This window comes from Athene noctua, chromosome 5 (genome assembly GCF_965140245.1).
Source record: "Athene noctua chromosome 5, bAthNoc1.hap1.1, whole genome shotgun sequence".
In the NCBI taxonomy this organism is placed as follows: domain Eukaryota; kingdom Metazoa; phylum Chordata; class Aves; order Strigiformes; family Strigidae; genus Athene; species Athene noctua.
Window position 1 is genome coordinate 67,105,281 of NC_134041.1, and position 15,035 is coordinate 67,120,315.

Sequence of the window (15,035 nt, forward strand, 5' to 3'; positions counted from 1 at the left end):
AGGCAGCAGAAAACCGTGGGGTGCTGAAATGGGGGTGAGGGCACCCCGCAGCCGAGCAGCCCCAGGGCTGCGGGACACGGCGGCCCCCGCGCCGGCGCCTCGCCCGAGGGAAGTGGGGCAGAGGGATGCTGCAGGGCACACGCTGGCTGTGTGAAACCCTCCCTACACTTCCCCAAGGGTGCAAACCAGCTGGCAGACAGATGCAAAATCATCGCTCTGTTTCCACGCTCTGCTGCTTTTTTGCCAGCCTGTGGCAAGCCTGGCTTTGTCCTACTCCGCTGGGTAACTGGGCTCCCCCGGCCCACCCCGCGCTGGCAGCGGCAGCCAGCACCCACCTGCCCTTTGGGTCCCGCCAGCAGAAACAGCAGCATGAAAAAGCTCAGCGCGTCAGAAAGGCAAAGCCGGGGGGTGACGCCAAGGAGGGACGTTCTCTGCTTGTCCCATCCTGAGGGTGAGCCCCAAAAAGCAGCCGTTTAGGCACAGCAGTAATGGGCAGAGGGCTGGCAGCCGCAGGGCTGCCTGCGTTTGGGGTGGTTTAAGCCTCTCAGCTTTTTCACCTGCTGTAGTTTAGGGGCTGGGGGGGGGAAACTGTCCTCCCCGTTCCCTTCACCTCCTCCCCGCTGTACAAAGGGTGAGCAGCCTGGCTTGTCAGGTGCCCATGCACCCTTGGCCCTTTGGGGACCCTCGGGGAGGCTGTGGGGGGTCACACCAGAGGGGTCAAATCAGCCCCACCGAGGCTGGGGCACGGGGCTGCCAACCGCTGGTGGAGGGCTCTGCAGACAGAGCCATGCTAAGGCTTTATCTCCTTCCTTTGCCACTTGGTTTGAAGTCAGGAAGAGCCTTTGTAGATGCTTTCTACAGCAAGATGAAGCAAGTCAGTACACCACGCCGACAGCCACGATAAATAATTCCAAGTACTGATGAGGGATGAAAGGGAAAAAACAGAAACGGAGACCTCCCGAAGTTCCCTGGGGCCGTTTTTATCCAGTTTAAGATACAAAATCCAGGGTTGTGCAGGGAAATACTGAAATGCAGAGGCTGTTGGTGCCTCGACCATGCCCTGGCCCCCACGGGTACAAGCGGGCACACCCCTCCCTACCCCCCCAGCCCCTGCCCAGGCACCAGCCCGTGACGTTACCCGGGGCCGTGTGGGTGCCCCTGGCCGGGGCCGGCGTGGGCAGAGGCGACCCAGGCCGGTGGCCGTGCCCAGGGCGCTCCTCACCCTCACTGACCCCCAGATCCCCATGGAAAGGGCCCTCCGCCCCACTGTCAAGACAAACTCCGCCTGGGGAGTTCGAAATCCCTCTGTCCGACACCAGAAAGCGGGAGGCTGTGAAATGCCCGGATTCAGCCGGTCTCCTTTCAGGTTTTGCAGTGGCCCAGGAGCCTCACGGCCACGTTCCTGCAGCTCCCCCGACCCCAGCCCTGCACTGGCGGGAGCATCCCCGGGGGCTCGCCGAGCTTTCAGCGTTTGCTGCGTTGGTGGTTGGTGCCCTCGCAGCCTCGTAACCACCCGCTGCAACCCCCCGGCGCCGCGTGCGCCCCGTGGGAAATCCGCAGCCCGTTGAGCCCCCGGCCACCGCTGGCCCGGGAGCCGCCGTTGGTAGCCACAGCGCAGGCCAGTGGCTGGCCACGTGCCCCGGCCCTTACCCCCACTGCTGTAACCCGGGTGCTGAAAGGCTCCACGACGTGTAAACGAGAAATGTTAATTGTAACAGCTGCTTTTCATGAGATCCCATGTTTTCTCTATGGAGCAGTAACCTGGAAATGACAGCAAATATGTGGCCATGTTAAAAATACACATTTATTACTCCACATACGCAATGGCTTTTGCAGTATCTGCAAAAACACAAACTTGTCGTAACTTAAATACTCTGTGACATGGTAAAATTTTCATGCAATAAAATTACAGAAATGTATTAACGTAAAATACAAAGATATCCTTTACATCTATTTCCACTGAAATAATTTTTAAAAATACCCTACCAAGGCATGAGGATTTCAGCACTGTCCAATGTCAAGTTCATGTTATTGGCCTTTTTGCTATTATTTTATGACTCTTACTCTCTTTTTGGCAAGGTACAGAGTAATAAAGAATTGGCAACAGAAGAAACATCAGGACCTGATCTGGCATTTGTTTTCTATGCAAAATTCCCAGTGAAGTCTGTGGAATTCAATGGAAACACTTAAAAATATGCAACTCTGCAAAAGTTCATAATACAACAGAGATAAGAAAACAACCTTATGGCAAGGAATTGAGGGAGAGTAAGTTACAGGCAATGTAGACCTCTCACAGAGAATGATGGCACACCCTGTATAAATCTGTCATACAAAAAATACACATATTTAAATAGTTATATACAGAAAATTATTGTGTTCTGGTTGTAGAGGAGATGTAAACCAGAGCTGCTCCGGGGATCTTTCAGGCTCTGCACGACGGGGTTTGGTACCAGGAGGATTCCACAACTTCACCGCGAGTTTTGCTCACATCTGGGGCCGCGCCCGCTCTCACGGGACACAGAGACAGGAGAAGGCCCAGGCCAGGCCTTTCCCCAGGCCCCCCGCGGCCTCCTGAGGGGACACGGCGACGGGGACACAGGAGGTGCCGGGGAGCAGCGGCCCGCCGGGGACAGAAGGGCCCGGCATGCAGAAACCCACCATGGAGATTCTGACAAGAAGCACACACCGAGCTCCTTCCTGTCGCTCTTCCGTTTTCCAGTGACACTTGCCGTGTAATTTCTCCTCCGGGGACTAGGCACAACCGGGCTGCAGCAAAGCCTGGCCCCCAGTGGGCGCTGCCCAAGTTATGCCCAGCACTATTTAAGATCAAACGCGAGTATTTCCGCTCCAGTGCGCTCACGGTGTCTCTCCAGCTCAGCGCAACGAGCCCAGAGGCCCGTGTCCATCCCAGTGACTGAGGATCAGAGACGGCCTGGGGCAGAGCCAGAGCCTCCCTGGACGGACTTCGGCGGTGGGAGCCAGAACCTGCCCCACGTTGCTGCCCCCGGGAAGCAGCAACGAGCCGGCGTCTCCCCAGCACTTCCCCGGGTTCTGCCGAGCGCTGCTGAGGGCATTTTGCACAATTTCCCCAGGAAGGGCAGCGCTGAAAAGGGAACACGAATGACCGACATGGGGAGAGTTTGGGGGGAGAAACATCCATTTCAGAAGTGAGCCAGCTTCTCCCTGTGCACACCAGCCTCGAACTCAAGGGCTGTTTGTCACTTGTCCTAAAGGAAGCGACGAAAACATTGGATCAGACAGGGCCTGCCAAGCTGCCAACAGCGCTCCTGGCCCGAGAGCCTCTGGCTGAACAGGATCTACCCACCTCCCTCGTACAGGGGAGGGGGGTTTGGTCCTTGTGTCATTCCAACAGTCCAAACTTTTGTCATTATTTACAGAAAGATGACAATAGTGTAATGGAGTTTACTGAAAAATCCTATCTACATGGGTGGTGTAAATCATCTGTAATGTGCAGTTCCTGAATCAGTACATGGTTTTGACCCTCATTCTGCTTCTCCTGCCCCGCCTGGGTCCTGGGGGGCCGAGCGGTGGGTCTGGGCCCCGCATGGCAGCAGCCATATCCCCCTGCTCGGATCCCAACCGGATCACAACCGGTCTCCATGTGGTTTTGTGAGGAGATTAAAGTGTTGCCAGAGCGTCCTGGCCATCGCCCGGGGGCTGGGGCAGGGGATGGGGGACACGGGGGTGCGCAGAGAGCAGCGGGGCTCGGCACAGGCCGCAGCCCCCCTCCAGCCCATCATTAGCACAGCTCCTAATGAGGGGCGGGTCGGGGCTGCGACAGGCCCCGTGGCCAGGGCCGGGGCCCCGTGGTGCCACCCGGGTCCCTCGCTGGGCTCAGCCGTGGGGCTGGGCACTCCCCGCTGCGGCTGCACAAACGGGCACCAGAGCTCGCCTTCCCCCTGCACCAGCTGTGCCTGCGCACCTCAGCGCTGCTTTGAAAGACTTCTGTGAAAATTCGGTCCTGCACGAATTTAGCCACGTACTAATCTCCACATAAAACTGTGGAAAATAAAAGCGCCGTGTCATTTTTAAACTAAAACTGGTTTGTAGCAGTTACGCCTTTCTGTTTTATTTGTGGAAACGAAAAACGCAACAATATTTGTCCTGAAAAAAGTCTGCATCTGTTAAAAACATTTTCTAGCATTTCTGCGTTATGAATCCATGGTAAGGATGCAAACGCTGCAGCCTCCTCATGTCTAGCAGCAAACGGATCTTGGTAGTTTGAAAGTGAATGCGCTCCTAAAGAACCCCCGGGCACCACAACGGCCCCACGCTGCAGCAGAGCCCACAGCTCATTTTCAGTGACAATAACCAAAAGCCACTCTACAGCAGATTAAGCAACTAATATAGTGAAGGCTTCTGAAACAAGAAAGGCAACATCCACAGCCGGAGCAAGCTCAGGAGATCTCCCGTCTTATTAAGAAGTTAAAACAGGTATTGGTAAATTATATACAGTACTTTCACTTTACATTGAAAATTAAAGTAAATCAAAGGGTGAAATAAGACGTTCCCGTCTCCCGTGACCGCGCAGCATGTCAAGGCCACCCCCTTGGCCTCCAATAACCCTGCACCTGGACAGACAGCGTCCTCCGAACCCGGACAAACAGAGCCAAACCCTCTGGTCCGCTCACACAGCTCCTCGTCGCTCACAGCAGCTACGTGAAGAAAGCAAATATTTTAAACACATTCTGCATCTCAATTACAAGTTTAATCATTACCCAGACCCTGAAGGATTCATGGAGTGCACAAAAAACATTTATTTGCCCCGAGTCGGGAAAGAAACTCTGACAGGTGACGAGAGGACAAGGACATGCCCGGGATGTCCTTCTGCTGCAGGGCCCCAACAGCTGGAGGCTCCCAGGAGGCTGGTGCTGCCCGCCACAGCCTGGAGAGGCTCCGGTTTACACAGGGGTTGTCTGTCCCGGCGGCAGCTTCACGGACAGGGACTGCCCGAGAACAGCTGAAACCACCTATTGGGCTTCCTCCCTCGCCACACCTGCCCGGCGTCATCCCCTGCTGTGCCCAAGGATGTAACTTCTTTTCTTGTCACCTTACTGTATTAAGGACACGTGCAGATAAGCAACCTGACGTTAAAAAAGAACAAGTAAAGAAGTTGATCTGCCTCCTGCGACAAGTTGCATAGCAAGTCCCTTTACCCAGGCGGGGCAGCCAGGTGCCACGCGGGCGGCCGCTCAGCCCGGGAGCGCGGTTCCGTGAGAACGGTCCCTTTTGCTACAGCGTGCAGGCCCGGCGGCGGGGGCTCCCCGGCGGCGGGGGCAGCCTGCGGTGCCCAGCGCAGCCCGAGGACGGGTTAGCGGCGACCCTCGCCCGGCGGCTCCAGCCTAGCTGCTGCCCGCGGAGGAGCAGACGGAGCTGCACATGTTCAAGTTGGAGGTCTCGGACTCGGCCTCCGTCTCGGCTTCGTCGGTGGTCTCGGGGGGCGACACGGACTCACTCGTCTGCTCTTGGCTCTTCTTTAGCCTGCGCGGAGCAGAGGAACCAGGAGTTACGGCCACCCTGGAGCAAACGCCCCGCAGAGGAAGCGCCTCCCTTGCCTTCATTTTCCAAAGCCTCATCCCCTAACAGCAGGACGGGTGGGAAGATGCAATGGGGGAAGTGAAGCAGTGTCACATACACATGGTAAAACCCAGAAGCCTCTCTGCAGCACGACTTATTAATGGCAGGGATCAGTAAGCCCTGATCTTGTCTCCCTTTTTGGTCAGAACCGTTTTCCATACAAAGGCAGCACCTGAGCTCCTCAGCTAAGCCAGCAGCGAGACACTCCCAGCCATCATGCACTGACACTCTGATTCCTAAGGGAAACTGGGAAAAAGAGTATTTTTTCCTCAAAAAATATACTCACTTCTCTCTGTTAAAGATGACAAAGTCTTGCTGGATAGCTTCAAGGCATTCTTGGAGATAGTCATTTTCCTGTTGAAGAGAAACAGCACGTGCATGAGCAGCCCTGACGGCGCGGTTGCGGTTTGGCGGTGCACGGGGCGCCCGGCCGCCGGGACGGACGGTGGCAGCGGCACAGCTGGTTGCCCTCGTGGCTCTCACCAGGGGCTTTCACCTGGTTCACCTGCGGCGAGCACACTCTTCCACAGAGCACAGAGAGCAGGACCTTCTCCAGACAAACACCGCGTGTTTATCTATGTATCCCACTTTCGGGAAAGGCAGCGCGGGGCAGAGCGCAGCACAAAGCCTGTGTGTGTGAGCCCCTCAAGGGCAAGGCACAGAGCTGCTGCCCCGTGCCACGGGCAGGGACGCTGCCTGCTCACACGCCGGGGAAGTCGGCAGCACCCGCGGGGCAGGCGGGAAACGCCAGCGTGTGGACAGGCCCGTGCTTCCTGATTTCTGCCTTTATTTTACCTCCTGCATCACCTGTCCAGGCGCAGAGCTCTCCTCTGAAGCCAGATGCTGCTGCACCTCCCAGCGAAGCAGGGACACCCGTCCCCTGCCCGGGCAGGGCCTTGCCAGCCCTCGTGCCACCCACTCATGCACCCACGACCACGGCGAGGGACGGGCTCCTGCCCAGCGCGGGCAAACAACCGTGGGTCCTGGCAGGTGAAGTGCCCTTAGCTCTCGGCAGCAAAACCTCGGCGAGGTATTTGCAAATTTGCTTATTCTGGTTTCTCCCTCCCTCGCATCCCAATTTATTCCTCATCCTCTTAGGGTAAGTCTCACTGATTGCACATTAGCTCCCGCAAATTGATCAGTCAAACCTCCACCATGAGACACCCCCCCGCCCCAAGAGCTGTCACAGACACGGGGCACCACCTCTCAGAAACATCACACAGACGTGTTTCTTAAGTTTTCCTCTTGACCAGCGTGCCCAGACCTCTGTTTCTCATTTCATTTTCCAAAGTATAGATTACTGTGGAAGAGTTTTATCAAACTTACATAAAATGAATGTTTGGTCGTTAGGAAGAATGGGCAAACATTTTTGTCAGAATAAATCACAGAATCATCTCAGTTGGAAAAGACCTTGAAGATCATCTGTCCAACCACGAACCTCACACTGACCATTCTCTGCGTAACCTGCCGTTACCGCACTGTTGCAGTAACTACTGTAATACACCCCAAAAGCAGCAGCTCAGCCTTCTCCCCCGTCCGGCCATCACCCCAGAAAGCACTTACAGACTGGGAGCTGTCTTTGCTGTTATCTCTCGACTTGTTCTTTGCAAGCCTCTTCTTCTTCTTGTGCAAGGGCCTCGACTCCAGGATCATCTCCTCCAGCTCGAAGGTGGGGTCGCAGTGCAGGCGGCCCTTCTGCCGGGACACGAGACACGACAACGCGGGCGTTAGGTGCAGCAGAAACTCTGGTGCAGCAAATGCACTCAGAAACTCCCCCTCTGTCAGGGGGCCTCTGCCGTCCGCAGCAGGTTCCTTGCTCCTACTCACGTTGGGGACGAAGCCCGGCTCCACCCGCTTCTCGCAGACGTCGCTCCAGACCACGCCGGACAGGTACGCCGAGGCCTGAACGTCGGCCAGGCAGGAAAAGCGATGCTCGGGGTTCACCGTCAGCAGCTGGGGAGAGGAAAGCATTCCTGTCAGAGGGGAGGGGAGAGGGGCCAGCAGCACCTGCCTCTGGGGTGACCCGCACGCTTCAGCCACGCAGCAGCCTTTCCATCACGGGAAATACCCAACTTGCTGTAGGGAAAAAAAATATTAGAAAAGCGTTCTGGAGGTTGTGAAGCCAGGCGGGCAAAAATCTGGTACCCTGAGCCCTTGGGCGGGTGTGGGTTTGCTCCTCGCACGCCTGCAACGAGGCACGAGCCTTGGCCGCAGCAGCCGGGCGCTGCTGCCCCAGCGCGCTCCTCCCCGAGGCAGGGACAGACCCGGCTCCCTCGTAAAGACCCTGATCCTCCCAGAGGGTCATCGCTTCGGCTGCAACCTCCACAGGTCCTGCTTTCACCTTCTGTGACACCGGGGGGCACTACTCTGCTTATCACACGCACAGACTACTAAGCACAGGGGAAAAAAAATGACTGCTTGATCCACTAAGACTCCAGTCTGAGGACAGAGCCCATTTTATAAAGAATTCAGCACCACGTACCCCACTGCACGCTGGGGTGACTGGAGTTACAGCTTCCAGCACTGCTGGAGGTATATCTAACGTGGAGAGACATCTGATGTGGAGGTATGGCCAATGGGGGGTACATCTAATGGGGAAAATTTCAGGCATTTTTCCATGGCATAAAATTATCTTCACCTTTAAAACAAAAAGGGGCAATTCCCACTTCCCACGTAAGGCCACTGTGAGGCCTGGGAGCACGGAGCGGGGGCTGGCCCCAGTGGGCGGGTGGGCAACGGGGCACCTGGCATCACCTCTGGATGCCGGCAGAGCCCCGGCATTGCCCCTGCTCAGGGCCAGGGCTGGGGCGCCCCAAGCACAGAAGCCCCGGGGCTCTGGGGGGCCACGGCGGGTCCTGCCGGGCTGCGGTGGCCACTGGCATTGTCCCACCGCGGCGGCTGGTGCCCGGCGGGTCCCCGGAGCCCGCCCGCCCGCAGCCCAGCAGATGGCAATGCGAGCCTGCTGAACGCCCCGCTGCAGCACAGCCAACAACCTGCTTCTCCTCAGAACCAAACCTAATTCTGTAAATTGTCCCCCCGACATCCAGGCCCCCCCGGCCGAGCTACAGCACTGGGGCAGCACAGGGACCCAGCTCACACGGCCGCCCCGGCCGGAGCTGCCGCCTGCCGAGGGTACGGGGAGGGGGGTGCTGGAAGGGGCCAGTTCTAGCCCAGGCAGGAACTCGATTGTCACTCCAAAACCAGGCTTCTTCCTTCCCTTGCCGTCAGACATGACACATCTTGTTACAAGGGTAATGAACAAACAAAACACAAGATTAATCTGTGCTTAAGCCTGAACAAAGTAATAAAAATTAGTCCTATTTCAATTTTACGTTATTTCTTAATATGCTGAAAATTTTCCAGCTAGTCCCGCAGGCGCCGTGGCTAATGTACAACTCAAACCACACCAGCAGGATGATTTACCTTTCTCAACAGAGCAACCATTTCTTTTGACCACGCAGACGAGTACTGAACGCTCACGGTACTGAAGAGCTGAATTAAAGACTCCACGGGGTTGTTGGAGTGGATGTCATACGGTCTCTGGGGGGAAAAAGCAGAAAGATGAGAAGAAATTCCCTCTCCTGCCTGCAGTCAGTCAGAAGCACGTGCCCAGGCCTCGGAGCGGCCGGGAGCCCTACCCAGCCCCGCAGCAGCTCGTAAGCCATGATCCCCAGCGACCACCAGTCCACCTCGAAGGAGTAGCCTGTCCCGCCATTCAGGAAGGAATGGAAAATCTCCGGGGCTGAACAGATGGGGAAAAAGGCAACAGGTTATTTGTTGACTTCAGTCTGTTTCTCTTTCAGTATTCCAGGTAAGCCAGTTTGTAAACCTCAGGGTTATCTGCCCGCACTCCTGCCCAGGGGAGGCTTTGCCAGCTGGGGTGAGCAGCAGCCGCCGCCGCACTCACCGTGCTATGGGGCGCAGGCGGGGAGAGCCGAGGGACGGCAGAAACCCCCCCAGGACGCAGCAAGGCCAGCGGGGGGCCAGCGGGGCAAGAGGGCAGGGCAGGGCAGGGGGTGCTGACGGCGACTCGCTCACGCTGGGAGTTTCACTTTTCGAAGCACCCGGCTGCACTGGGCGAGGGGGCGCATGCATTAATGTGCTAAATGAAGCCCGTGCCCTCGTCACAGACGGGCAGCATGCGGTCAGTGCTCTTGGAATGTAAAATACAGACGTAAGGAACAGCGATTCCTTCTTACCCATGTATGGCTTTGTTCCAGCTAATGCAGTTGCTCTTTCACCATCCCTAATTATTGTTGCGATATTAAAATCTGTTAAATGTGCATGACCTTAAATAAAGACACATTTTAAGAAGGAATTAATCGCAGTACAGAACAGGGGCAATGCAGAGTCAGAATACATTTGTTTCATAAGCCCCTGCCCTCGGACAGCGCAGCACGGGCACAGGCGGGTCAGGGTCAGACCCCACCCAGATCCTGGAGCTTTCCCCGGACCTGAGGCTGGCGAGGTGATTAAACGGCAGCTAGCTTTGGGTCTTGATTTTAAATCCCACTTGGAGCAAACTAGTAACCTACACCAGGTCCAGCACTCACTCAAACTGCTCTAGCCAGAGCCTACAGTCAGTGAGGAAGACAACAGGGAAACAGTACACTGTTACCGCCTTGGTCGCGTTGATTAAAACCCTAGAACTGTTTTTGAGGAAAGCCACTGAACCACCACCACCCCAAAGTCCCAGAGCCAAGGGGCAGAGCACAGGAGATTGGACATGAAACCATAACAGCGCTTCCCAAACCCCCAGGCTGTACGAAGAAATCACTAGGAAATTCCGAGAAGTGCCGGAACACCTTCTCCCTGTTTCTAATTTCTCCGTCATTAGGACTGGAAGTTAAAATTCAGAATAGGTCACTACTTTCAAGCCAGCCTGGTATAGAGAAAACCCACCCACTTGCCCTTCTGGAGGCTGAGCTCTGCTCTCTCTCTACGCGGCCGTGGCAGAAGTGGTGTGTAAATCGCAGGCTGCCTTGTCCTGTCAAGTCTCCCCTTGCATCTCCTTGTTCCCATTTATGTTTGGGCTTTATGTCCTGCGCTGTTTTCCAATTAACTTCCCTGCAAGAGCAAGCTTGAGTTTTGATGAGGTGTTGTGGTAAAACTCAGATGATTTGGAGCCTGCTCTCCTGGGCGAGTGGGTCTTCCTTTGGTCAGATGTCCGGCTGGAACAGAGGCGCCCGCCGGCTCTGCCGCGGGGGCTCTCCCGGGTCGTTCTGCCACGGAGACGCTACGACCAGCCAAGGGACCCTCACAACGTCCCTGAACTCGCCCCACCCGGCTCAGCCCAGATCCATCCCCCGGGAAGACACCAAAGCTATCCTAAAAACGTATGTGCAGATCCCCCACAAAGCCCCTCTAAAACTCCACCACGTCAGGCCTGGTGCTCTGTGCCCTCCTGCCACGCCAGGGGCCGCGGTTCGGGAGGGGTGACCGTGCCCTGGGTGCTCGCGAGCGTGGGGTAACGAGGAGAGGGGCTGCCCTGGGCAGAGCTTCCCTCGCATTACCAAGCACCCATCAACTAGAAGGAGTGGCGCTTTTTCCACACTTTTCCCAGATAAAAAGACACAATATTCAAGACTGTGAAGAATCTGTCCCTTGAATGAAGGAGGCAGACAAAGCAAGGCAGAGAGATCCTACCTTGCTCATCGAGGAGGATGTTGTCGGGTTTTACGTCTCTGGGAAAAGAAGCAAGGTTCCAGCAAGATGAAATCTCAGTCAGATCAGGGATGCAACTCAACAACAAAAAACCTGCAACTTTTTTATCTATCAAAAATTAGGAACAAGTAAAACAAAAATGCCCTGACATGAGACAAGTCCCTTTATGATGGACTAGAAATAGGCCTTTCCTGGGCAACTGGGCAGAGAAGTGGGAGCCTCGGGCCTCTTCAGGCATCATTTCCGAGGACAATGAATAACACAACAGTGGGCCTATTTCTGTGAAGCCCTTGATCGCTTTGAAACACCTGGAAGGTGCCGTCAGCACCCAGCAAAGGTCAGGCTCCCTCTGAGTGACAGGGGCAGGACGGGCAGCTGGGGGGTGCCCAGCACCGGCGCTGCCAGGGCGGATCGGTGCCGGCAGCTCCCCGACGCAGGGGCACCAGCGGCACAAGCAAAGACAGCGTCACCCACCCCGAAGCAGGCGGGGCAGGGCGAGGCTGCGCGGTTACCTGTGGATAATGTGCTGACTTCGGAGGTAGTCGAGAGCCAGCGCCATCTCACAGATGTAGAGTTTGACCGTCTCTTCCGTGAACTGGACGTTTTGCTGCAGGTGATAGCGCAGGTCGCCGCCAAGAAGCAGGTCCACCACCATGAACATGTCCTCCTCGTCCTGGAAGGAGTACCTGCGGGACCGGCGGAGCGTCAACCGGCAGCCTGACCCACAGGAGCCACTACACCAAGGCGGGCTTCTTCCCTCTCCTAATGACACCGTCCCGTGGAACCTGTGAGCAGTCCCACCGCAGCACACCCCGGCCTCGGTGCTCACATCTTTCTAATTAAGCAAGGGCGACTCAAGATGCTGTCTTGGTTTTTAACCCATTGCCACACCAACGCTCCCCTTGCAGAGGTAAGGATCCCGATGAGCTTCCCCTGCTCAGCCTGCCACCGCCACCTCCCGAGCGCTGCCTGGAACCCCTCCAGCGGGCAGGGCTGCAGGCAGAGCTCAGGGATTTGCTAGCCAGTTGCTTCAGAAAAGTTTTGCATTTTCAATTGTGAACAATCTGATAAACCTACTTAAAATATCTCTGCGTATCCTGAAAATGAATTGGAAAACACAACCACTAATTTAACCATAAAAACCAGAAAAAGAGATTTATATTTACTGTAGAGTAAAACGCCTCTCTAAATCGGCAGTGGATCCCACAGGAGACTGACAGCAGTGAGGATACACTACAAAACAACGTTCAATTGTTATATTTGGTGACAGTATTTCTAAGGAAAGAGTATGTGGGATTGTATAATACTTATGAATCACACATTTCTCTCATCTTAAATGTTGGTTTATTCTCAAAGTACAAGCTGAAAGGGAAAAATTTGCTAAGGAAGCAAGTCTTCTTAAGAATTTCATTACTTGTTGGAAAAAAATATTTGCAATTGCTATAATGCTGAAAAATAAATACTAACTTGTTTGGCTGTTCTGAAGTAATGGATCAACAAAAAAAATGTGAAGTATCACCAATTGCCATCACTTTGTGTATTAAACTTTCTGAATTTTTGAAAACCTTCCCACCCACCAGCCTGCGGTGCAGCCGCCATGGCCGCAGAGGGTGGGGACACGGCAGGCTGCCCGAGGCCACCTGAGCTCTGCAGCTTCCCCGCGAAAACCTGCTGCTTCTGCCCCTCTCCTGCCTCTGCGGAATCCAGCGCCGTTCACCAGGCGCCGGCTCCAGCCCTAAAACCACATTCTGATCGTAGCATAACCCTCCCAATCTCTGAAGGAGAGACATTTCTGGTCTTTGCCAGATTTTGGATTCCTGGTCTTTGCCAGAAGGCTGTGAAGAACACCCAGCAAACACACAAAGGTTTCTGATGGAAAAAGAGGAGCCAGGCTGGTTTATAGTGTTAGATGCCATGGCACGTCCAGATCCTCTGTGTGAGGTTTCCCAAACACATCTGACATCACCTTGCACCGGGGCAGCTCACTGGGAGGCTCCCACGGACGTGGGTGAGCCCAGGAGGGGGAGGACGAGGCTCCACAAGCCCCTGAGGGCAGGCGGCCCCAGAGGGCTGAGGGAGAGGAGCTGCTCACCAGAGATTCACCAGGAAGACGTGCTCGATCTCCTGCAGGATTTCCAGCTCTCTGAACACGTTGCGAACCTCATCCCTCTCGATGCACTGCTGTTTGTTCATGTACTTCATGGCATACATCTTCTCAGTGTCTCTCTTCTGCACAATACACACCTAGAGCACCACAGAAGGGGAAGGAAAAAAAGACATTTAGTAAAATGTGCCATATTCTCCTTTCCTGCTTTACCAGGCTGAGACCCAGGCCGCTCAGCACCTCCACCCCACTACCAAATAACCCTGGTCCTGGGCTGAGACTTGGGATCTACAGATACAAGTGTCCCGGCTCCAAGCGCAGTGCCCGTGTGCTCCCCTTTTGGGCACCCCTCACCGCCCGGGTGTCTGTAACTGTGTGGCTACACGAGAGCTCCCTCGAGGATGTGACGGCTCCAGGGAAAGCTTTCCAGCAGGGATCGGGGTCTGGGAGCTGTGGGAGTGAGCTTGGTGCTGGCCACCTCCGAATGGAGAGAGGCTTCGGGCCACCGCGGGGCTTCTCCCCCAGCCCCGACTCCATCCTGCTCACACCCGCTGGCTGCCAACCTCCACCAGATTGGTTTGAACCTATCGCATCCGTAGCTGGGCTCCGAAAGGTCAAAATAATCCCATTTGTTTTAGCAAGAAGAGATTAAAATGGGCGTTTTTTAACAACAAGCCCCACCGTGCCTCTGGAAAGCAGCAGCACTCTGTCCCTGCGAGACACAGGCCCGTGGCACTGGCTCAGGCAGCCCCTTCTCGCGCCGGGCAGGCGGGAGGCCACGGTGGGGCCCCCCCAGGAACCGTCACCTTCCCACGGGCTGCCGGCGGCCGTCCCGCTGCCACCCCACAGAGCCAGGCCGCCCGGCAGCCCCCGGCCCGCAGGGAGCCCCCGGCACACGGCCCCGGCACCCACTGGCCCATGGGCATGAAGCCCACTGGGCTGGCACGGCCTTCCCGGCCAGCACCGCCCCCCGTGCACCTCCCTCGGGTCTGCTGATGCTAACGACACCTTAATTACCGAGGGAACTATTTCTAAAAGAGCTAATTAGTTATCAAGGTAACTATTTTTAAATGAACTAATGAAACATCTACATCTGGTATAATTATGTCTGTCCTCTTTTAATTATTAGATATGCTCATGATTTCGATGCGCTGGATCTATTTTCTTTGAAAAAGAAAGAATTTGGCATTTTGGTGCTAGAGCGCTCCCGCGAGTGGCGCGGGGAGGCTGACCGGGGGTGAGCTCCTTAGAGAACAGGTCACGTCTACACAGCGGGGAGCAAGGAAAGGGAGTTTCTGTGGACGCAGAAAACATCGCAGACAGACAGGAGCTGCCGAACTCCTCACACTTCTGAAATACTGCCATTAATAACCCTTTGCAAGCGCTAATGGCGCAAAATATAATATCATCAAGGACACACTGCAGCAAGAAGGTGACAAAATAATAGGTGGTTATCATTAGCCTGATAAAAACACCCCAATTAGCAATGCACACTGAAATTACAGGGACTGTTTCACAGTCGTCATTACAGTTACGGTAAGAGCAGGAAATTATGTATTGAAATAACTCCCGGCACAGCTCAGGCCTCCCGCTAAGGCTCCCCCCTGGGCTGGCTTGACCTGAGCAATTTCCTCAGGCTTTGCCCAGAGCCCAGCCTGGTGACCACGGC

The 15,035-nt window shown here is 55.4% G+C and overlaps 1 protein-coding gene across 2 annotated transcripts in view; it reads right to left on the reverse strand.

The window, feature by feature from the left end:
• Positions 1 to 4,418: 4,418 nt before the first annotated feature.
• The window catches only part of STK32C (serine/threonine kinase 32C), an 80,700-nt gene continuing 70,083 nt past the window's right edge, over positions 4,419 to 15,035 (reverse strand). For both annotated transcript variants that reach the window (XM_074908019.1, XM_074908021.1), the window contains 10 exons: positions 13,355 to 13,506; positions 11,775 to 11,948; positions 11,245 to 11,282; positions 9,798 to 9,887; positions 9,237 to 9,340; positions 9,022 to 9,138; positions 7,426 to 7,551; positions 7,162 to 7,293; positions 5,885 to 5,952; positions 4,419 to 5,502 (listed from right to left, as the gene is read on the reverse strand). In XM_074908019.1, coding sequence (XP_074764120.1) covers positions 5,364 to 5,502; positions 5,885 to 5,952; positions 7,162 to 7,293; positions 7,426 to 7,551; positions 9,022 to 9,138; positions 9,237 to 9,340; positions 9,798 to 9,887; positions 11,245 to 11,282; positions 11,775 to 11,948; positions 13,355 to 13,506 — 1,140 coding nt within the window. In that variant the 3' untranslated portion in view covers positions 4,419 to 5,363. The remainder of the gene's footprint in view (positions 5,503 to 5,884; positions 5,953 to 7,161; positions 7,294 to 7,425; positions 7,552 to 9,021; positions 9,139 to 9,236; positions 9,341 to 9,797; positions 9,888 to 11,244; positions 11,283 to 11,774; positions 11,949 to 13,354; positions 13,507 to 15,035) is intronic.